The sequence below is a fragment of the Theropithecus gelada genome, chromosome 3 (assembly GCF_003255815.1).
Source record: "Theropithecus gelada isolate Dixy chromosome 3, Tgel_1.0, whole genome shotgun sequence".
In the NCBI taxonomy this organism is placed as follows: Eukaryota; Metazoa; Chordata; class Mammalia; order Primates; family Cercopithecidae; genus Theropithecus; species Theropithecus gelada.
The window spans coordinates 141,465,134-141,489,654 of record NC_037670.1 but is presented as its reverse complement, the minus strand read 5'-3'; the positions used below and the strand labels follow the sequence as shown (position 1 = coordinate 141,489,654).

Genomic DNA, 24,521 nt, shown 5'->3' with positions numbered 1-24,521 from the left:
TCATCTATGTAATAGGGATAATAATATAACACACCTCACAGAATCATTATGAAAAATAAGTGAAAGGGCTTATGTACTTCAGTTAGCACTGTGCTTGGCACATAACATTAAAAAAAATAATAAAAATGATTATCGCAGTATCATTATAAGGAGAGAGTCAAGGTTAGGACGGGAAGGTGACCTAGATGACCTTTAAGGCCCCTTCTTATGCTAAGAGTCCAAGAGTTTATAACCTTCACCGATGTCTCATTAGAACTAAGGCTATTATTCTCTGCCTCCAAGGCACCAAATGTGTGTGTGTGTGTGTGTGTGTGTGTGTGTGTGTGTGTATTTGCTAAAGTAAGATGTTTAGAGCACGCTGCATACTGTATATTAGAAATTTGTGGCTAATTCTTGACAGATGTGGCCAGTGAATCCCAGGACCCGTCCCCCACGGAATTCTGATAGACGAAGAGGATCTGGAAACACATCGCCCCCTCAGCACAATCATCAACAAAGCAAAGTGCTGGAGAGTCTGTTTACCTAGGTAGTTTTCCCTACCTTCGCTCAGTTCCATGATTAGAAATGAGAGTGCAATCAAATATTTGAAATGTTTCCACTTTTAGAATAATTCTATTTTGCAGGTGAAATCCCGGTTAACTGTGTCAAATTCTTCCATGGCAGCCTTAAAGTGTTTCTTAGGGCTTTTAATATTCTTTGAGAAGCTCAATTAACCATTTCGGACCAGTTTTATAGCATTAGATGACTACTTCCATCAAAATATCTAACCAACAAGTACTTTACTGATTTTCTGTCTTGTGCCCCAGGATGGCAAGGCTCTAGTTAGGATCACAGTAAAAGATCTGGTTCCTAGATATAAGAAGCCCCCAATCATTATCGAAATTCTTAATAATTATCAATAATTATCAAAATTTTTGATATTAAAATTATCAAAAATCTTAATAATTTACAAATAAATGGTGCTCAAGTATTTTCAAAGAACTTCAAATATATAATCTCACTTGATCTTTACCAGAAGACAGGCAGGGCTTCTATCCTATCTTCATTTAAAGATGAGGGACAACTTTGAGCTGAGAAATGCTAAGCCCAATGTCCAATGGCTGATAAATGACAGAACCAGAAGTGGAACACGAGTTTTTGCCTCAGAATCCAGAACTTATTGCTCAATACTACTTTTAAAAGAGCCTTATTTATGCTTACTGAATAGCTCTGTAGAGAATGGCATTCAATGAGTATTAATAGATGACCTCAGTTTACTGTAATTCAGGATAATATTTTCACGATTAGTTTTAAATTTTAGTCAAAGTGGAATAAATGTTTTTAGCTTAGGTGAAAAATATTATATAAGGAGATATAGTTAAAGCACCATATGGACAATACATAAATCTACAAATACTATGTTGGTCATTACCCATTAGGCCTAATGAATAAATACATCCTTATGCAAATGTGGCATAGTGAACCACTCTTCAATTTCCTGCTAAGTGAAAACAATGACCCAGACTTGACTAAAATCCCAGGAATGATATTAGATCACTTATCTCTGTCACTCTGGATATCAACAAAATAAAGTAGTTAACTCCATAAATCATCTCTCTCTCTCTCACTCATACCTCCCACCCTTTTGCTATAGTGCTACAACAAGTCAAACAGCCTTCCTTTGTCATTTTTCACCAGTAAGTCTTCATCAGACATTTTGCCAAGGAAGATATGGCTTGTCATACCTGAGGTGAACCACACGAAGTTTCTTAGAGGTCAAAATGTACTTAATAGCGGGACTGAAAGTGGCTCTCAGCTACTTTTTTTTTTCTCCCTCAGAGAAGATGATAATTATGTAATACAGCATGTAGATACTAAAAGAGCAGGGAGTTAAATAGAGGTAAATAATAAATACACATTCATCTCCTGAATAAAAGATTACAGAAATATCCTCTGCTCCAATTTGATTCCCTTAAAATCAATTTCAGAAAAAAAATTGGAAATATTGGGTATTTATAAATTGGTCAACCATGTGGTTAATAACTAAAACAAATATTTTCTACTACATATAGTTATTAAAATGGTACAAAGCAAAATACTTTTTCATATTTTGAAGTTTTCTCTATTATTTTCTTGCCAATACTGATTACTATCATTTATTTATAGAGACATGGAATGCCACATTAGTCAGTATTTTTTTTTTTTTTTTTTACCAGTTTTATTCACAACATTTATTTCCTGATTTTGGTCTTTGTGAGACCATAACTGGTGTGAAATTCCTATCAAATGCGTCAACACTCCCGGGATATCTACTTTTTGCCAATTTCAGGCTTCCTGGCCTGCCTCAGCGAGGTCTATCGATTTACCCTTATTAAGTGAAGTCTGGAAATCTGCCCCAAAGCCTCTTGAGTGTAGCTTTTGCTTAAAATGAGGCTAATGCCCATACACTATACAGGGCCTCAACATTTGTTGGTTGCAATTCATTTTTTATAACCGGTGTAGTCGAGATACAACACCGTGGTCAATGAATGCTTTCTCTGCTATCATAACGAGTTCCTGTGGGGATTCCACAGACTCACTTTTGGCACATGAGGATTGAATTCCACAGCTCTATGAATGGCTTCTACTGCATTCATCTCTGCTGTGCTCAGCCCCCGCCGAGATGCAGCCTCAGGAGAGAATCTGAAAAGCAGAAAGACAAAAACCATCCAGTTGGGACCACTGCTTGGGCATCAACCCGAAAGCATCTACACATCAAGGGCCCATAAAACCACAACGAGCCAATGACATGAGCTCTCCAAACTTCTACTGCATGGAACCTCTGAGTGACCCCGAGGACCGAGGCCAGCAAAAACCCCAGCAGAAGCAGAAAGCGTGCTTGCATCTAGTCATGGCAGGAGTTAAATTCGGCTGTCAAGTCTCTGTCTAAATAGCTAATCTAAGTCTTCTACGAGGTACCTGCTCAGGTCGGGGGAAGAGGTAGGACTGACAAGGGCAGACAGTGTAGGAAAAAGAGAAAACTAGGTTACAGAAGAGTGCACTTGGTTAAAAACAGAGCTGGGAAGGATTTGAAAGGAGGCCTCCCACCCAATGTCAGTGCTGCGATGGAGGTTAAATCATTGCAGCGTCAGCAGCAGGTGAGCCTGCTTGGGGCCATTCCGGCAGGGGGCGTGTGCATGCCCAAACTGCGGGCGAGACACCTGCCCGAGTGAATGAAAAAAACCAGACCATGCAATCTCTTTCTCACCTCACACCCAGGGCTAACTCCAGAGCTGTGCTTGGCAGGCAGACACCACAGGGGAAGCTGTGACAACCCTGGCCCTGCCCTCCCAAGCTGGAGTCGCTGTGTAGGGAGAAAAGATGTTGCAGTAGGTACTGGCGATCTACAGGATAAAAAAGAATGAAAGAAAATTACTTTGGTCTTGAAGTGTACACACACTTAATAGCAAACCTGTCTGATACAGCAGAGGCTGGTTTCCTATTCTCTGCTTTTGATGCTACAGAGGGATTATATCGGGGAAGTGTAAGAGTTTATGGACTCAAAACCAGTTAAGCCATCTAGGCTCTTTCACCTGACAGGCATCCTTGGATGCTTATGAAAAGTCCATATGCCATAGTCACCTGCCTGAACAAAATAGGCAAACGTCCCATTGAGATGGCAACTCAAAGTTAACAGACCAGTGGGGGCTAATTTGGAGTTGATGAGGCAAAGAATGAGAGATGACCATCCCGTCTGCCACATTCCACATGTGTATGACACTGCCCATTTATGGACTGCTGAAGGGAGAGGAATGTGCAGGAAACGAATAGAAGGATGGCATTCTGTGTAAGTCCCAAGCAGGTGTTTTGGTATCTACTGTCTCACACCAAAAAAGTCATCTCAGAAGTATGGAATTTCAAATAAATCTTGCTTTAGGATACCTTTACACACCCTTACATTACCTGAAGATACATATTCCCTCCTTCTAATAGTGAAAGAAAAGAACAGCAGGTTTTGGAAAATGCATGCTTATAAGCAGGGGTCTCATAGACTAAGAGAAACTTCCAGAGAAAGCCCTCAGAAGCAACACATCTCAATTCCGGTCAGGCATTAGTACCGCGCAAGCTATTATTCACTTACTTGTCAGAGACAGCTCTTGCTTTGAGCAAAGCAGCTGTGTAGCATATTGTTGCTGACTTTGGTAAGCTTATATCTGTTGGAGAAAAAGAAAGTAGGAACACATAAGTTTGTAGGTAACAAAGAGCAATAATTTTCAATACACTAGCATTTTAATCACATTTAAGTGTAATAAAGATAAATGAAGAATATTTTAATACATATGTTACACAAGAATTTCAGCTATTCCTTACTGTTTCAACACAGTATGTGAAACTAAGGGTAGGTTGTATTTTTATGAATAATTCATGTCCACCAGGCTGACTCTTAAGCAATCACCTTCCATTTTAAAATATGAATTTTTGTATGTTGAGTTGAAGCAGATTATAGCTATAAATATATAAATTTAGATATCACATGAATATCCTTGATGTGAAAGTGTCTTTGTCACTTATCAAAATTTCTCGACAGGTGTATGAAATACTAATTGAAGAAAAAAATCTAGATTAAAAAAAGACATAGCCAAATGAATGATTCTTTAGTGGTCAGATTTAAACTACATTTCTTTTGCATTAAATTTCAAGTTTACATTCAATTTTTAATAGTGCTTGTTAAAAATGTAAAAGTCAAAGTCAAGGAGATATACATATATATCTAATATATAAATAAACATATATAACTTTTAAACAGTATATGTATGAAATATTTAGGAAACTACACAATTTTTGCTCATGCCAACCTATCATAAATCTCCTTTCATATGAAGACTCACTCGTCACCAGGAAAAACAGTTCCTTTCAATTTTACAAAAAGTACAGAAAGGCCAGGGTGGGAGTGGGGTTCAGATAATGAGTTTACAGGAAAGTGAAAGCACAGGGTACAAGTGAGAATAGACAAACTCAAAGAGGGCATTCCTTTGGGTGAAAAACATGTTCTTAAAGTATGATTGCATTCTTTCCAGAATAGGAGTTAGTATTTAATACTTGCAACCAAATTTACACTATAACACAGAAATACTTTAATTCAGAACAGGTAAAAATATGCCATTCCCAGATGCTGCAAAATTCATTCTAGGTTACAGGAACTCTTTGCACCTGGAATGCCCTGCAAGTTTCTTTGCAAGGCTATTTTCAACTTAGAAAGGATTACATTAAAGTAGAAATGAAAAAGGGAAGTCCCATAATTAGCCAATAGACAGAGGCAGAAGAAAACAATTTCATAAAAGAAAACCAATCTCTCTTTCAATAAAGAGTATTTAATGCCAATTCCAAGGAGATTCCTAAGGAACTTCTCTTTGAGGGGAATGTCAATGACATTGATAAAACACAATCATAGAAAATATCAGCACAGAATTGAAAGGAAAAGAGGTCTTTGTACCCTTAATCTCATAAACTATTTTCAAGCAAAATGTCACCACCACATACATACTATATAAAATGGTGCGCTTACAATTAGGAAGAAAAAAATGCCAGATACTCATGGATTAGTCTTGTTGCTTTTCCAGCATCTAAACATTTAACAGCTTTCCAGTGTGGGGAATCAATACAAGAATGAAATATCCTGTTTTTTGGGTATACTCATTGATTGTTATTTGAAGCTAATTTAAAAAAACTAGATGATACATGGCCTACTTAAAAGTTCAGACTTTTGATTTTAAAGTTACCCAAGCCTTGTTTCCGAAAACAATGATCATAATTATTTGAAGGTGGCAGCATGAGAAGGAGCCTCTTTTTAAGGACTTAGCTGCTCAACAAGAAAGATCAAGTTGTGTTTGATGGTTACCTAATCAATCAAATGAACACTTTCACCCAGAGAGAAATACAGAAAGAGATACAATTGAGGCATTCCAGCAAATGACTAGAGATGCCTAATCAAAGGTAATCTTTAATCTAGAATCCTGACCCCCATTCCCACTAGCATAGACAGGACATTCACAACTAGAAAAATGCAACAGCATTCAGCAACATATGATGACTACAGTACATTTTCTCCATTTTTAAAATGTTTGCTCCTTCTCCTTTATTAAGTAGTATATGTGCACAAGAAAAATGCTTAAAAATAACCAAAAAAATATTTTAATCAATATCAAACGAGGAAACAGGGAAATGTAGCTCTATGAAAATACCCCATTCCCCATTGGTGGCATTTCATTCTATTTATCTTTTTATGCTAGTGAGTTATTTTGTTCCCACTAGGAAAAATAGAAAATAGCAAAATATTCTTGCATAGCTTGTTTATTTAGATATTTTCAATGTTATTCTTTTTTCTGTAAAAACATTACATCTATTTGGTAATAGCAATTTGTCTCTAAGGAGGGATGAATCACTCTAAAGAAACTGATCCTAAATTTCCCTTCACATAGAGCGTCTTGTTGTTCAGATAGGTTTTGGTTTACAATTTTCATTTTTGAAAGTGATGCATATTTTTCTGCAGAGCACTTAGGCAATATAAATGGAAAGCTCTTACGTTTTGCCTACCCAGCAATTCCACTTCTAAGACTTTATCCTAGGAAATAATCATTAATGTGCACAAAGATTGTTCATCACAACATTGTTTCTAATGGAATACTGGAAATGGCCCAATGTCCAATTATAGACTGGTTAACACACTGTAAGTACATTCACAGGGTACAATTCCATGCAGTCATTAAATCATGGTGGTGGTGGAAAGGTACTGAATGATCTGGGGGAAATGTATTGTGCACACATTAATAAGTTTATAAAAAGTATGCTTTAATATTCATCTTTAAAAGCATTTATATACACAAAGAAAAAGATTGGAATAATATGCACCAAATATTGTAGACTCCCTTTATCAGTAGTTTCACTTTCTGTGGTTTCAGTTGTCCACAGTCAACTGCAGTCTGAAGATATTAACTGGAAAATTCCAGAAACGAACACTTTATAAGTTTTAAACAGCATGCCATTCTGAGTAGTGTGATGGGATCTTGTTACTGTCCTGCTCCATCCAACCTAGGATGTGAATCATCCCTTCGTCCAGCACATCCACAATGTAGATGCTACTGCCCATCAGTTACTTTGTGGCCACATGCATTATCATAGTTATCACAGTCTGTCATAGTTATCACTGTGCTTGTGTTCAAGTAACCCTTATTTTATTGCATAATGGCCGCAAAGTGCAAGAATAGTGATGCTGGCAATTTGGATAGGCCAAAGAGAAGATGTAAGGTGCTTCCATTAAACGAAAAGGTGAAACTTCTCAACTTAATAAAAAAAGAAAAAAATCATACACCGAGGCTGCTAAGATCTACAGCAGGAATGAATCATGTGAATCGTGAAAAAGGAAAAGAAATTTGTTAGTTTCACTGTTGTACCTCAAAACTGCAAAAGTTATGACCACAGTACGTAGTAAGTAGAATGACATGAAGGAGGGGCCACATTCACATAACTTCTATGACATATTGTTATAAGTGTTCTATTTATTAGTTATTGTTAATCTCTTACTGTGCCTAATTTATTTATTTATTATTTTATTTATTTTTTTTTTGAGACAAAGTCTCGCTCTGTTACCCAGGCTGGAGTATAATGGCATGATCTCAGCTCACTGCAATCTCTGTCTCCTGGGTTCAAGCAATTCTCCTGCCTCAGCCTCCTGAGTGGCTGAGATTACAGGCACACACCACCACGCCCGGCTGATTTTTGTATTTTTAGTAGAGACGGGGTTTCACCATGTTGGTCAGGCTGGTCTCGAACTCCAACCTCGTGATCCACCCACCTTGGCCTCCCAAATTGCTGGGATTACAGGCGCGAGCCACCACATCCAGCTTACTGTGCCTAATTTATAAATTAAATTTTATCATAAGCATATATGTACATGAAAAAATATTGTGTATACAGGGTTCAGTATTCTCCATGGTTTCAGGCATTCACTGGAGGTTTTAGAACATATGCCCTAAGAATAAGGGAGGACTACTTCATTGGTGGTGTTTATTTCTGCATGGCAAGAATATAGGCAATTTTTCCCACTGTTTATCTGTATTTCCAAAGTTTTCTGTCATGTACATGCAAAAACTGTTTTTTTGGGGTTTTTTTGTTTTTTTGTTGTTGTTGTTTTTAGCAGATAATGATGCTAGAGGGAAGAATTCTGTTCTATAAATTGCCTGAAGCAAGTTCATGGGCAAATACGTTGGTGGAGCCAGATACCAACAGCATAGACAAACGTAGAATTTATCACATGAGGTGCTGTTAGCCCGGAGAGCTATCAGATGTAACTTTCACATACTCTTGTGAAAGTTAGTGTGTTCTATTTACAGTGTGCCCGCTATGGTACAGTTACCTTATTAGCCATATTTTAATCTAATAACTGCCTAACATCTAAACCAGTGGCAGGAACTGATGTTTGGCTCACCATTAACAAGAACCATATATACTCTCCTCTAGGAGAAATTATTTAGGCTGCCTGCCCCATGAGCACCTCCTCTTTCATTCCCACCTCACCCCACAAAAAGGGGGGAAGCTTGGTTATTGCTGCCTATAATTTTTAAACTTAATATTTTGACATAATTATAGGTTTCCAGAAATTTATAAAAATATACACAGAGTCCTGTAAATGTTTCACTCAGCTTCTCCCAATGGTGGTATTTTATATAACTGTAGTATAATATCAAAAAACAAGAAATTGACATTGCTAGAGTGCTATTGGGTACACTACAGACCTTGTTCATTTTCACCATTTTTTATATACAATCAAGTGTGCATGTCTATCCAATTTCATCCCATAACTAGATTCATGTAGCCACACCAAAATACAGAACTGTTCCATTACCACACAGGAACTCCCTGGTGCTACCCCTTTATATTTGTACTCTCCCTGTCCTTCCTCATACATGTCCCCCGGTGATCACTAATCTGTTCTGTACTGTTCTGTCTGCCTGCTATGACTTCATGCTTTTATCACTACGGAAATGGATAAAATGATAAGATGAATAGAGTGGCTACCAGTAGTGATTGAAATGGTGGCAATAAGAACAAATCATCCACTTTCCAATATTGCCTGTAATTTATTCAGAAATTTTACTTTGAGTAAGCAACTCAAAATAATTCTAAGTCAGTTTGATTTTGTATGAACACACTGACTCTGTAGTGGCCTTCTGACTTTTGTAAGTGGCATTTAGCTACATTATTACCTCTTACGAATTAGAATCCAAAGAGCAAACAAAAGGAAAGGAAATAATGAGGTATCACATAATTCCATTACTCACTGCAGAAACAAGGAATGCTAAGTAAATGTTTCTCACTTAGGCAAAGCTGAACTGCCAGTATTAATTTTTCTTCCACCTCTTTGCCATCTTATGTTTTGTAGAAATGTTTTTCTGAAAGGAGAAGAAATTTCCCCAAACATCTCAGGCATGCAAAATCAAATTGTCATGAAAGTCTTTCATTAAAAGTTGTAATCCTGAACTTCACACAAATGGAATCAGACTCATTTTTGTACTCATTTTTGTCTGGTTCCTTTCACTTAGCATGCTGTTTTTGAGATTCATCCATGTTGAATCTCAAAACATGGATCAGTCATTCATTCTTTTTCATTGCTAAGTAATATTTCATTGTGTGGATACACCACATGTTTATCTATTCTCTTGCTAAAGGACATATGAATTGTTTTCCCACTTCGGACTGTTATGAAAAAAGCTGCTGTGACCATTTTTGTGTAAGCTTAACAAAACTCATTTCTCAGGGATATGTAACTAAAAATAGGATTGCTGGATCTGAAGATAGATGTCTGTTTAACTTTACTGGAAACTGTTAGACAGTGTTCCAAAGTGATTGTGTGAAGTTTGCAAAACTAATATATTGTGATAAAAGTAAGGAAAGTGGTTACTGCTGGGCTGGAGGGCAGTTATTGGCTGGAAGGGAGTATGAGGCAACCTTCTGAGATTTCAGAAAGTTCCGTTTCATTCTGGGTAACAGTCATATGGGTATATATATAAGTGAAAAATCATCCCTCTGTACTTAAGAGTTGTACATGTAATTATATGTAATTTATGCCTCAATTATATACATATATATATATATATATATATTTTTTTTTTTGAGACAGAGTCTCACTCTGTCACCCAGGCTGGAGTGCAGTAGCACAATCTCCCTCACTACAACCTCCACTTCCCGGGTTCAAGCAATTCTTGTGCCTCAGCCTCCCAAGTAGCTGGAACTATAGGTGCACATGACCACGCCTGACTAATTTTTGTATTTTTAGTAGAGACAGGGTTTCACCATGTTGGCCAAGCTGGTCTCGAACTCCTGACCTCAAGTGATCCGCCCACCTTGGCCTCCCAAAATGCTGGGATTACAGGCCTGAGCCACCGCACCCAGCCAATAAAAATTAAAACAAAACAAAACAAAACAAAATAAAACCCGAAATCTTGTGGTCACCTGAAGATGTCTTATCTTACCAATCTGACCTCCATAACATTTTACTTGCCTTTTATCATTCTGCCCCACTCCATTCTCTCTACAAATCCTTATCTAAAAATCACTTACACCTTCCATAAGAAAACAGAATCTGATCATTGTTCGTCAATCTTTCAAGCATTAAGATGGTTAAAATATCTCTTCTATAGCAATTTTCTCTAGGATAAATACCTCCAGTTCCTTACCTGACATATTCTTCAGAACTTCTCATCTATTTTTGTTACCTGGCCACAGGTGATTTCAAAATATGAGAATTAGAAATGAAAACAATCCTCTAAATCCCCCAAACTGAGCAGTAGAGAGCTCGGGGAAACGTGCCATCTGAGGAGCTGCGCCGCTCCACGTCTCTGAATACCAGCTAGAACGCCCTGGTGTTGAGCAGCTGGGACTCTTTGTCTGTTCTTTGATTGCGTGGTCAACAACACCCCCACCCTCACCCCCGCAATTCTATTCAAACAGACTTCAGCCAAAGTCAGGTCTTTTCTCCCTTTTATGTAAGCCATGAACATTAAAACAACAACAACAACAACAATAACAACAACAACAAAAAAACCTATAGGCAGGATTTCACATCTGACTCCATTACATTTCAAATCTTAAAATTAAATCTGAGCCATTAAATCTTAATAATTTCAGCCTCAGCCCATCATTCCAACCTATTAGTCATTTTTCTGATTCAAGCTACCACACACAGTTGTGCTTCCTCCAAATCTTCTTCCCCATATGATCATTATCATCATCAAAATGACTGCTAACACTTACCAAAGGCTAACTGCCAGGCACTGGTGTTAATCAGTTATATACATTATCCTATTTAATTCTCAGAGCAGTCCTATGAGGTAGGACTGTTATCCCTGCTTTATAGGTGGGGTAAATGAAGCATAGAACGGTTAAGAAATACGCCAATATCACAAATCGAGAACAAACCTGAGCATGTGATTTTAAACTGTGCTATGTAGTTTCCAAGATCTGATTTTTAGAAATACTGCCCATGGCAATACCAACCACAGAATCTAGGAATAGGATTCTAGAGATCACCCTCAATTTGCAACAGTCTGCAATGATATGTCTGCAACCACTTATTAATTAGGTATTATATCCATATTGCTCCATGGTACCTGAAAGGACAGCATTTAAAATATTACCAAATGTTTTGTTTAAATAAAGATGTAAACACATTTATGGTGTTCTCCTATTTCAGAAACATGAAGGAAAAGGGTCATTTACACTAATAAGATAAACATTTAAATACTATTGTATAGACTACCAATATTTTCACATCCACTATCTCATCAGTGTTTATTTGACACAACTGTCTTAATAAATCCATGTTAGATCCCCAATTACCTCCTTTTTTCTTGTGGTCAAAAGCCACACAATCATTTCTACATTTGGTTGGGATTGACTTATTTGACACATTCTTTTAAAAAGTAGAAAGTACTAAAGGGAAGTATAAAATAGGAATGAATAATTTTACGTCAGCAATGTATTAATACAATATTTTCTGCTCAAAACAGTACTATCGCAAGATACAGACAAAAAACTGAACAACAGTACAGGACTGCCAAGATCAACCTCCCAAAATCTTTTTCTTTTATAGGTGAGAAATATGGACCCAGCAAAGTTAAATGATTTTCTTAAGAGCCACCCAACAAATGAGTGGCAGAACTGACCACGTCCTTGTCACTATTCCATATCGTTAGTGTGATACTTGCTTTTACTTTCCCTGTCATTCTTCACTGTTTTGTTTGGACAACAAAACAGTCACACATTAAACAGAGTCACACATTAAATCCTGTAATGTGTGAGACTTTTGCTTCCTCTGGTCTTTAGCCACCCTGAAAACCTGCTTACAAGTTTATACCTGACTTGTATATACTTATTTAGCTATTTGTCATTCTGATCTTTTCATACACTTTAATCATTTATGTTTCCTTACCCTTTTATCCATTGGGAGTAACTGCAATTTCCACTTTTAGTCTTCCATCCTTCACGAACCATTTTCCAGTTTAAAAAAAACTCTCTGTATCTCCTATGCCAAATAGTCTCAGCACAAAGTTATATTAATTGAAATTCTGTTTGTGGGTTCATATTTATCTTTCCTCTGCGTTAAAATAAACAAATAAAAGGCTGGGTGTGGTGGCTCACACCTGTAATCCCAGCACTTTGGGAGGCCAAGGCAAGAGGATCACTTGAGCCCAGGAATTCAAGACCAACCTAGGCGACATAGTGAGATCTCACCTCTAGAAAAAATTGGCCAGGTGTGGTGGTTCACACCTGTAGTCCCAGCTACTTGGGAGGCTGAGGTGGGAGGATCACTTGAGCGTGGGAAGTTGAGACTGCAGTGAGCTGTGATCATGCCACTGCACTCCAGCCTAGGCGACAGAGCTATACCCCGTCTCAAAACAACAACAACAAAGAGCATGGCTTTTGCTTTTTGTTACTTTTGTTTGTTTCAGATTCAAGGTACACCTGTGCCTAATATTCCTTTTTTTTTTTTTTTTTTTAAACTAGAGCTACAGGATAATATGGTCTCCTTCTCTTAAGCTTCTTCCTTTTTGGTAAGAATTAAATCCATGGTATTATTCTCATGCTTTGTCTATTTTAATAGTAACTGAAGTATCAACAAGGCAGGAATTTTTCAGATGGTTTGCTTTAGCAAGTGAGATTTATACAGGCATTCACATCATGTCCTCTCCTATCTTCAAATTCACAGCCTTTACAGAAAGTACAGCTGGACATGCCACCTGCTCCCCTCTTCCGCATTTTTTTTCCTCAGGTCATTGTTACAACTCAGCAGAAGTAGGTGGGCACTGATGGGTGACATGGGTCCTGACAGGCTCTTCACCCTTAGTTACGCTCCCTTGAAAGATTGTCTGTGGGTGATGGTGGTTTTACACAGGGCTCAATGTCCTGTAAAGAGATTACCCGAGAGCAAATGAAATGAAGTGGTTATAGTTTCAAGTAAGTTTTCCCACCCAGGAGACAAAAGTTTCTGCACTAGGATTCCTACTTGTTGCTTAAGAAAGAAAAACCAAATTCTAACTCTTTTACACCAATGCTCAGAAAACCTCACAAATGTCCCCCTCCAGGACAGAATGTGTTCCACTGTAGTGTGGGAGATCACCTCACCAGCCTGCTGCAGTGGCACTCCACTCTTCCACACCTGAGTGCTTTCCCACTGTGATCTCTCGAGTACCTCCACTCAAAAGGGGCACGGTGTGAATGTACTGTGCCACCCACTTCACTCAGAGCTGGACTGAAGCCTTTTCTGAAACTGCCTCCAGGCCTCTCCAGGGCCCATAAAATAAAATGCAAGCTTGGATTTTAATCCAGTCCCTCTACCATCCCACATCCCCGGCTAACTCACCCAAGTCATCTTCTTCCCTTCACTGCATCCCTCCTCATCCCTCTGCTCTAAGGGATACAGACAATTCTCCAAATAAGTCATGCCAGTTGCGCCTCTGCACCTTTCAATATGCTCTCCTTGCCTCAAGCACCTTTCCTGTCCAGTTCAGACACCACCCCCAAGGGGAAGGCTCCCCTCGCTCCTCCTTGCTGCCTGCGGTGCCCCTTCCATCTTGGGCTAAAGTGCATCGCAATCTTTATACTTTACAGCAACTGTCTGTTCTCTTATTTCCTTGTCCTACGTACATGGTGTGATTTAGGAGTAAAAGCTAGGCTGCTTCATCACTTTGCACCCACAACAAAAAACAATGTCTGAAATATAGCTGGTGCTCAGTGTTTGCTGAATAAAATCCTAAATTAATGTACTAAAATCTCAAATCTCTTGATATTAGCTTCCTTCAACTTGCAAACATTTACGTCCAATTTAGCTCCCAGAAGCCAACATTGATGAGTGTTGTACGTTCTAACAGGGAATCAGAAACTTGTTATTTCTCAACATGTGTACTGCATTTATCTTTGCTTACAGAGTTCCAGCAGAGTGTTTGAAATTGTATTGGTCCTCTAATCTCAATGTCTATTTGAAACAGCAGTGGAATGAAATTGTGGGGCAGGATGAAAAAGAAAAATAAAGTAAAAACTGAAACAAGGTTGAAGGAAAGTAGAAAAAACAAGGAAAACCACACCTCTTCTGACTCCTTAAGGACCCGTTATTGGAATGATGCTGCTGAAAGAAAAGGTCATCTTAGGGAGAATGACTCTTGAATTTTCAACAGTCATAAGTGGTTCATAACAGCCAAACTTTAATTCAATAATCTTGGAAGAAATGTCTGTAATTATGAGTAAAACTGTCAATCAGATGGGCCTCGGAAAACTTGTTGCAAAACTTTAGACAGGATAGAACAGTTTTCCATGATAACCTTTTTGATCTGATATCCTTTTGTTCATCTCCCAAAACAACCAAGATGTAGTTTCAATGCAGGGTCAGTTCTCATATCTATGAATCTAAATTTTTTTCAAAGGTGGCAGCAAGTAGATATATAAATCCCAAATCATCTCACAAATGAGAACACTGTATCGTAGTAGGATCTTACAGATCGAGTCACTCACTGACCACAGATGTTCCCAATGACTACCTTAGTACAAAGGGGTTGAGATGAAAGGGGCACAAGCTTGCTCTCAAAGGCTTTCTTTCTCTGCACTCCCCACAGCTTATTTCAAACAGACTCACTGAGCACTGATTCATCTCGCTTCGCCTTATTTTTGTATTTTTGTTTTTTCCACTAGACTGAAAACTTCTTGGTGACAGAGAATAGGTTATATTTATCTCTGAATCTAAAGCACCTAAAAGTTAGTACTTCAGCATAATAAGGACTTGATAGATCCTTGCTGAAATAATTTGAAAAACATTAACTTATTTACTCCCTGTTATCCTTTAATATTATGAAGTACCAAGAATCCCTTTTCTTGGTCAAGCAACAAATTGATATCATTTCTACCAGGTACACTTGAAGCTCCTATAATCCAACATGTTTGGCCTTCACAGATGTTCTTGGAAGCATGAACCAACCAAACAAACAAAAACGGAAAACAAATTTAAAAAGCAGTCCATTTCTTCTTCATAACCTGTTTGTGGATTGTGATGTGTTCTTACTGTACCATTACGTGATTAATTTATCAGTTTACTTGTTTATGATATGATGCAAAGAAAACAATAGACATACAGGATTCTGTCCTTAAATTTTTGTTATTGTTGATTCCAGGCAGTATAAGGTGTTTTTGCCCCACCTCCAGAAAGCCAATCTGAGGTCCCCTTCCAACTAAAGGGAAAAATTTTACTGAAGAAATAAAAGGGATTGATATACAAGAATCTCAAAAAGATGTGCCGCCTGGGAGTTCAATGATTCAATTAGGAAGTTCTACATGACCTTAGTCATTTGGGGCAGGGGGAAGGACAAGCACTACACATTCAACTACACCCAGAAAAATTCATCTTACGCTACAAAGCCAAACACCAGATGTTACTTGCAACTTTTGGACTGGATTACCTCAGAAGGTCTGTGTCAGAGGGCCCTTCTGTGGCTGGTGCCCTGAAGCCAAACACAGCAGTTTCCCTGATGGTAATGGCTGGCTGGGGAGGGATGTTACCTGGGTAAATTATGATAACTGGGCAATAAGGATTACCAAACCCAACATAAATTTGGAGGGTTTGTGCAAGTGCCAACTATGTGAATTACAGATGTATGCATTCACCAAAGGTCTTCCATCATCAGAGACAGAAGTTTGTCATGCATATAGTCCTCACTGAAATGACATCTATTGTCACAACTTTTGCTCACTGCAATATATAGTTCATCCCCTAACAGTCTATCATTTGTTCTAAAGTAACCTCAAAGGCCTAGTCCTCTTGGCAGATCTACCTCTTGGTGTCGAAATCTGCAGAGCATCCAGTGCAAAGCTATGTAAGACCACCATTTCTCAGTGACTTGTGCTTACAGGCATGAAGTCACAGCCATTAGTATCAGTGCTGATAATTATTTTCTTCTTTGAAGCACCAATGTAGTTCATTTGCCAGTCTTTTCACAACGACTCTCTTTAAGCTCTTGCCTGGTATCCATGATCTTTTCCGTAACAGCCAGCCCAGGGAAAGGAGGTGGACTAGGTTTATAGTCTGTCATTAGAAACCAACAGCATACCAAATCTTCTTTCTAATATGCAGCCTAATTTTGTGATGGGTATTTTCAGATGGGTATTTCAGATGTTTGTGCCTGTGGCATCAAAATTCACATCTATATACTTAACTGAAAAGCACTGTTTTGGAAGTATGGACAGACTGACACTTGAAATGTTTGATAAATATAGATTTTACTCATTGGACCTCCAGACATCTCACATCCTTCCTATTTTTAGTTATTCCTCAAACATAAATGGAAAACAGCCTAACCAAAAGACAGGGTGTCCAGTAACCATTTCAAAGGAACTATGATGATAGCTGAATAACTTGTGCTAGTTATAAGGCCCTGGGCAATAAACAAGGTTTATGAAACTTTTAGTTATAACTACTTGCTGACTCTGCAAAACAGTATCAGCAAAAGGCTTTTTCTCTGAATAGTCTCAACATAGAGTGATTCCCTAATGACTTCCTTAGAACTTCTGTTTTCAATCTACTGAGATGAAAGTATTTCCTCCAATGTTAGAAACATGTCCTGTTCTAAAAAGTATACCCTCTGCAAATTACCAGATGGCAGATAATAATGCTAATTTAGGATGGGCTTGATGGCATCAGTAAAAATGATCTTGATATAGTGGTTGCATTTATATAACTTTTGTGACTGTAAGAAAGACCAGCTGTCCCTAGTTCTTTTGAGAAAGAAGGGAAGAATAAGAGAAGATTCTGCCCCAAATTTAGGGCAATCACTAAATGACTTAACGGAGTAAATATCCAAAAGCGCTTAGATCTGTATTTCTACTAGGACAAACTGTTCAGAGGCTGAAGTTGCTATGAACCCAAAGAAGTAATTTTTCCTTTGATCAGAAGTAAAAATCCCTGGCATTTCTTTTTTCGGCTTTCCAAAGCTTTAGATAAAACTAAGAATTTTAGTTCTAATCAAATATCTGTATGTCCTATTAGATCCATAATTAATTTTAATAACAAGTCATAACATTGTCTTTTTGCGGAGCATAAGACTGGGCTCTTATTCCCTCATTGTGACATTTTATATATGGTTTTCCATTTGAACAAGACTAATGAAGAATAGTGGTGAAGTTTAGGAGTGACACTTTCAGCTCTTTATAATAGCAAATAATATTTGAACTCTTACTGTGTGTCCCACACTGTTCTTAACACTTAACATAGATTAAACCACTTTAATCCTCACAACAAATTACCCACTGTGTGATCTTGGGCAAGTTACTTAGCCTTTCTAAGCCTTGATCTCATATCCAGAGAAAGAAACCGAGGCTTGGATTGTTAAGTAATTTTCTCAAGCTCCCTCAGTTGGTGAAAGGCAGAGCTGGGACCTGATCCACCTCTTCCCCACCACCCATGACTGCCTTCTGGTATCCCCGAGGATCACTAACTAGAGACAGGCAGAACTAGATGCTCCCAAAGGTACCTTATACTGCTCAGACCTGCGTTCACTTGCTCTATGAGATTCTTCTAAAATTGAAATACACAAATGACAATGAATAAGAAACACATGAATTCTTTTCCACATTCCCACCCTAATCTTTGGGACTTAAGTTTTCAACCTAGGTGGCCTATAAACTTCTTTGAAAGGCAATCCAAAGCTTGTAACAATTTTTGCAATGGCTTCTAAAAGAAGGTTCTCATGACTTAAGGATCTTGAAAACATTGCTGTCTTTATAGCAAATGTATGACTGAAGAGAAAGATAAATCTCAAATTAAATGAACACCTTACATCAAATCCCTTTTGTGATTAAAAAAATTAGATACAAGTTGATTGAAGATGGGAAGTCATATTTTGAAGACAGTTTCAGAAAGACAAGCAAATATAGATACACTCAGTTCTTAAAAAATGATTAGAAGGAACCTTACAAGACAATGTGGCATCACTGAAATTCTGCACCATGGCTTCAGCCCACAAGTCATGCCTTTGTAAGAGGAGTGAGAGAGGCCCAGCACATCACTTTTGGAAGGCTTACATTTATGGAAAACACATGGGATTTAAAGCCAGCTGGATCTGGATTTGAATCCCAGCTCTGCAGTTTTCCAAGAATGTGGGCTTGTAAGTTATTTAATCTCACAAAGCCTCAGTTTCTGCATCTGCTAAAATGGAGTAACTGCCTCCTTGCAGGGTTATTGTGAGGGTAAAGCTAATGCCAAGCTAATAACATGCTTGGCACATGGTAGGTTCTCAATAAATTGTGGCTAATAACAACAACAAGAACAATGGAATTCATAAAAACAATCTAAATAAATACTGCCAACAGCAGAAAGAGTGTAAGTGTGGTGGTTAAAAGCACGGGTCTGGAGTCAGACCACCTCAGTTTTTATCCTGGGTTTCCTTTCCTTGTGGAATTCACATCATATTTAATGAAGCTGTTCTCAGTCGACCACTTTTCTCTCATAATATAACATCTACATGGCTTTACTTTGATATTATAGGCTCTTCCTGTGAGCAATTACCTTCTTTTTGTACCAGTTACCATATCCGCAAAATGGGGCTAACAATAGTATCTACCCAATATGCTTGTGGTTTGAATCATGTCTGATACTGACACATTACAGGAACTCAATAAATGCTAGCTGTTGCTGCTGCTATTTTAGTCACTGTGTGAAGGACATGATAGAACCAGGACCAGCCACCTGGAATAAAACTGCCCACCTATAATGTTGATTCACAAATTGAACACACAAGAGTAAGAAAACGCCTGAGAATAGCAATACAGTATTTTAGACTAACACCTGGAATAATAAAACATTAGAAGTTATCTCAATGGCAAAATCAAAATCAGACTGCAGACTACGATGAGATATGTCCAATCAACTGGCAATCTTTGTGGGGACACAAGAGTATATGATTGTTACTGATTTCTGAACTCAAAGCCAAACTTTTTTTAAGGTGGTGAAGAACAATGAGACTAGGGGAATACATTTTGCCTCCCTTCTTTCCCTCAAAATATGTTCTTCACCACCCTCATCCCTGGTCCCCAGTGCCTTGCCATTTTTCTAAATCTTTTTGCAAAGGTCAGAAAAGCAGAACTAATCCCATTGTGTTCCCAGCATACTACTTAAAAAATTCAGCCACCTAGCAAATGTAATAAAGAAGGATTGCTGTACCCAAAAACAATCCAAAAAATGGCTACCCCACCAGAGCATTCCAATTAGTAAAAAGGACATATAATCCTGCTGCTTTGGGTGTGGCTCTACAGAGAGGGATGAAGGGGCTGGGATTCTAAGTGCTGTCTCCAGCATCTCATGGATTAGACATCTGAACCAGGGTGAAGAACAGGACGCCCTAAGAGCTGTCTGTACTCCAAGACCTCTAAAGTACCCACCTCCTCACCCAGGGCCAGATAAGGAACCAGCAGTTCAGTAGACGTCTCCAGGAAAAGCAGCAAGGATGAACTTGAAAGAACCCATTTCATGATATGGGGTGAGAAACAAGAGGCATGTTTTTCCACAATCTTCAGTGGCTGCAGCTCAACCCATAAGAACAGTAACTTCAGCAGCCACTTCATTATATTTCTACTGTAAATGATACAGGCCTGAGCCAAGTCAGCACCAAAACTCCCTTCAGAATTCACTCGGTGTTAGGTCATCTGTACTCTATTGACAACTGCTGAACTCAAAACCCCTAACGAGGCATCTCAGCAACAATATGTGTCCTGCCACTAATGAGGCTCTTTTTCCATGAATAATGAACAAGAACATCATCTCTGTTGCCAGGTACACAACATAAACAAAGCTCAACACAAGGGCCTTGGTATGGTGAGTTTGTCCATTTGCAACAAAAGAATTTTTCAAAGTGTGAGCCAAGTTTCAGTGGAGGGTGGGACGAGCTGTTGTAACAAATGATGCGAACATGTGTTATCAGAATCTAATAAATCAGCTTTTGGATGTTGTGGAACAGAGGCTGTGCAATGGGATAGTTAGAGACAATGAGGAGTTCCATTTCTTTATTTTACAATCAGTCTTATAACACAGGGCTGATGATTTCTGTAATGAACAGAGATCTTCATGAAAGGAGCCTTAAGAGGCTTGCCGTCCCAAAGGCTCTACTAATTAAAGTTTTATTTCTTAAGGCTTGATATATCAGATTGAGTACAGGTCAGCATTAGGGATTGCTATGGCACTGATGGCTACAGAGTGGCATTTGGAAAAGAGTACTGCCACCTGAACCCATGGTCATGGGACTGAATTCCTTTGGTACTAAAAGAATGTCAACGTATGAGGATTTTTGCCTACAAAGCAGCCCAACAGTTTAGACCCCTAAGCTTGGACCACTGTTTAGCTGAACCATGAGTAAGATTTTAGCATATAAATAGAGAATACAAGTGAGCTGACATGAAAGCTGAACAGTGTTTATTTTGTTTACTTTAAGGTGCTCCACAAATACTTTTCTCTGTTTCTAAAATCAGTTCCATACTAGGTGGCAAATATCTTGTTACACAGGGTACTCATGTCTGCACAGGCAAAATGATGCCATCACTGGCTGAAGGCTGTTAGTTTCTATAAATTTGAGCAAGAATTTGAAGAAAATGAAACAAAAACAAAAACAATCTCATAATGCCTGAGTTCCCTCAACTATAGGAGATAACAACTCTCACCCATTTCAGAGATTCTTTACGAAGAAATGTGTCAAAAATAAGACCCAATGGCCAGGTGTGGTGGCTTACGCCTGTACTCCCAGTGCTTTGGGAGGCCAAGGTGAGAAGTTCACTTGAGGCCAGGAGTTTGAGACCAGCCTGGGTAACATAATGATAACCAGTCTCTACAAAAATAAACCCTAAAAATTAGCCAAGTATGATGGCACACTCCTATAGTCCTAGTTACTTGGGAGACTGAAGCAGGAGGATGGCTGGAGCCCAGGAGTTCAAGGTTATAGTGAACTATGATCACACCACTATACTACTCCATCTGGGGCAACAGAGAGGAAGACCCTATCTCTAAAAAAAAAAAAGACCCAAATGGTATAGTTTGCTCTATATGCTTTGTAATCTGAATAATGCTTTAAATGCACTGAAGATGCTTACTAAAGAAAAAATATTTCATAAACCAAAAAATGATTATATAATAAGTAATCATTCCCTATATCCATTTTACAAGCAAACACTTTAGGAAGATGGTTGCTAAAATGAAGCAGAATAGTATGAAGCTCCGCAGATATTTTAGTAACTATGTCATGGCAGGTAATTATGTGGACAATTTTTGTCCAATTAATCAAATCATGAATTCATGGATAATGACAATATGAACATTAGAGTTTTAAAATATCTAGGATGTGCCAGCTTATTTTTCTGATTTCTTAGGAACAGGCAAAATGGAATAAGTTCATGACTGAGTAACCAGAATGGCAAAGGGACTTCAAAGCCTGCTATTTAAAGAAATCGGGATATTCTGCTGCTAAGGAGAGGAGCTGGGATGAAGGGGATCTGATTTCATCTTCCAATACTTACTGAGTTGTCACATGTGCAAGGGATACTAGCTGTTCTACATTGCTCCAAAGGGTAATGTGCCCAGTAGGCAGTGGTCACAGTGAACCGATGTGGAGTTATAGCAAGAGCTCTAACAGTCAGTGCTGCCCCTACAGGATAGGTACTGCCTGTGAGGTTCTGGGTGATTCCTGACCACAGAGGTAATAGAGCAGAGTAGACATAACTGCCTGATGGGGAGAGCACGAGGGGAGCCTGTAGGGAGGGAAGGAGAGGAACGGGACACACGCCATGTCACATTTCTGGTCCTTGCTAACCATGAAATTCTAAGGCTCTACCAAACACCATCATAAAACTGTAGGTGAAAATTCTGTAAGAGTAAGGTTACAAAAGTGCTGTGCTATTTAAAATGACCCTTCCAATCTAATCAGGGAAAATACATCAAAAGAGGAACAGTCAAGTAAATAAAAATACCCAAGGACTTACCATCATACTTAGCTAAGACTGCCTGAACATCAGCATATGCTTGTAGTTCCAGAAGGGCTTCTAAAAGGTTTTCATGGATATTGAACATGCTCAGAAGGGGGAACTCCTTCATTAACTAGGGCAGAAGAAACCAAGGAATAATTAGTATATTATGTATGTCTTATACTTTTAATGTACATATTTTATTGTACATATTTACTGTATATATCACGTTTATATATATATACACACAGTAAAATGATTACTAGAGTTAAGCATTTTAAGGAATAAGCATTTATTGTTTATTTAATTATTTGAGACGGAGTCTTGCTCTGTTGCCCTGGCTGTAGTGCAGCGGTGCGATCTCAGTTCACTGCAAGCTCCACCTCCCAGGTTCAAGCGATTCTCCTACCTCAGCCTCCCAAGTAGCTGGGACTACAGGCACGTACCACCATGCCCGGCTAATTTTTTGTATTTTTAGTAGAGATGGGGTTTCACCATGTTAGCCAGGATGGTCTTGATCTCCTGACCTCGTGATCCACCCACCTCGGCCTCCCAAAGTGCTGGGATTACAGCATTTCTTATTTTTAAAGTATAATACTGAATTGTATTTAAATAAAAGTATAATTCAATTCTTAAAAGTATAATTAATATTGGGCTATAAGAGTTCATATCAATTATTATTTTGTAAATCATTAAATGCTTCTTTTGTTTCCGATAAGGTGGGATAAGATTCAAAGACAGGTTTTCATAGAAGTTGAAGAAAATGCTCAATAAAGATAAAATGCCATGGAAAAACCAAACAAGGTAAAGGATGAAAAATATCTCACAGGCTTTACCAGTTAGGTCACTGGTAACTTCGCCAGCAGCAGTTTGGATGGAAGCCAGACTGTAGAAGAGTAAACAAAGGGGCCCCACTCTTTCAAGTAGCCTAGTGGCAAAGTTAGGGAGACAAAGTAGAAAAATAGCTAGAAAGTGACATGGGTTAAAAGAAAATTTGTAGGTAGTGATGGGGGTGGTAGTAAAGAGGAAGGTTTACGAGTTCCTGCCTGGTGGCCTCCATAAAACCGGGGCCAAGATCATCTTCTGAGACTAATAGGTGTCAGGGAAGAAGCTTAAAGATGGGGTGAAAGTAAAAAACAGCCACACGGTGGTGAACTGCTCAGGAAAAAAAAAAAAAAAGAAAGAATTGCTAAGGCTGTCTTGAGGGCCTAACAGACTGGAGACCATAAATTTATAGAGGTTATAATTGCATGGTAGTCAAGTTTTACCTAGCAGTGGCCAGCAATCCAGGTACAGTAGCAAGATGTCAAATGATTAGGTTGAGCCTGGGTGGACCGAATTAGGTTCAATAAAATTCAAGGAGCAAGAGACTGGACTATGGTGGTGAACGAATGATTAAAGGAATGGTCCAAGGGTTCTAGACTGGATGAAGATGAAGAGAGGCCCAAAGGGAGTTAAAAGATACAATATTGAACTTCACTGGGAAGCAAAGAGAAAGAAGAAAGATAAAGAATTTCAGAGTAAATTTTTTTATCTTCAAGAAAGGTAAAATCTGGCCAGGCATAGTGGCTCATGCCTATAACCCCAGCACTTTGAGAGGCCGAGGCAAGTGGATCACCTGAGGTCAGGAGTTTGACACCAGCCTGTCCAACATGGCAAAACCCCCTCTCTACTAAAAATACAAAAATTAGCCAGGTGCGATGGCACGCACCTGTAGTCCCAGCTACTTAGGAGGCTGAGGCAGGAGAATTGCTTGAACCTGGGAGGTGGAGGTTGCAGTGAGCTGAGATCATGCCACTGCATTCCAGTCTGGGCAACAGAGTGAGACTCCATCTCGAAGAATAAGAGGAGGAGGAGGAGGAGGAGAGGGATGGGGGGAGGAGGAGGAGGGAGGAGGAGGAGGGAGGAGGAGGAGGAGGGAGGAGGAGGGAGGAGGAGGAGGAGGAGGAGGAGGAGGGAGGAGGAGGAGGGAGGAGGAGGGAGGAGGAGGAGGAGGGAGGAGGAGGAGGGAGGAGGAGGAGAAG

General features: G+C 38.8%; 1 protein-coding gene across 11 annotated transcripts in view; it reads right to left on the bottom strand.

Annotated features, from left to right (window-relative positions):
• Window positions 1-24,521, bottom strand: part of ST7 (suppression of tumorigenicity 7) — a 284,304-nt gene that overhangs the window by 36,314 nt on the left and 223,469 nt on the right. For all 11 annotated transcript variants that reach the window (XM_025379148.1, XM_025379149.1, XM_025379151.1 and 8 more), the window contains 3 exons: window positions 22,516-22,630; window positions 4,100-4,172; window positions 2,559-2,661 (listed from right to left, as the gene is read on the bottom strand). In XM_025379148.1, the coding sequence (XP_025234933.1) occupies window positions 2,559-2,661; window positions 4,100-4,172; window positions 22,516-22,630 (291 nt within the window). The remainder of the gene's footprint in view (window positions 1-2,558; window positions 2,662-4,099; window positions 4,173-22,515; window positions 22,631-24,521) is intronic.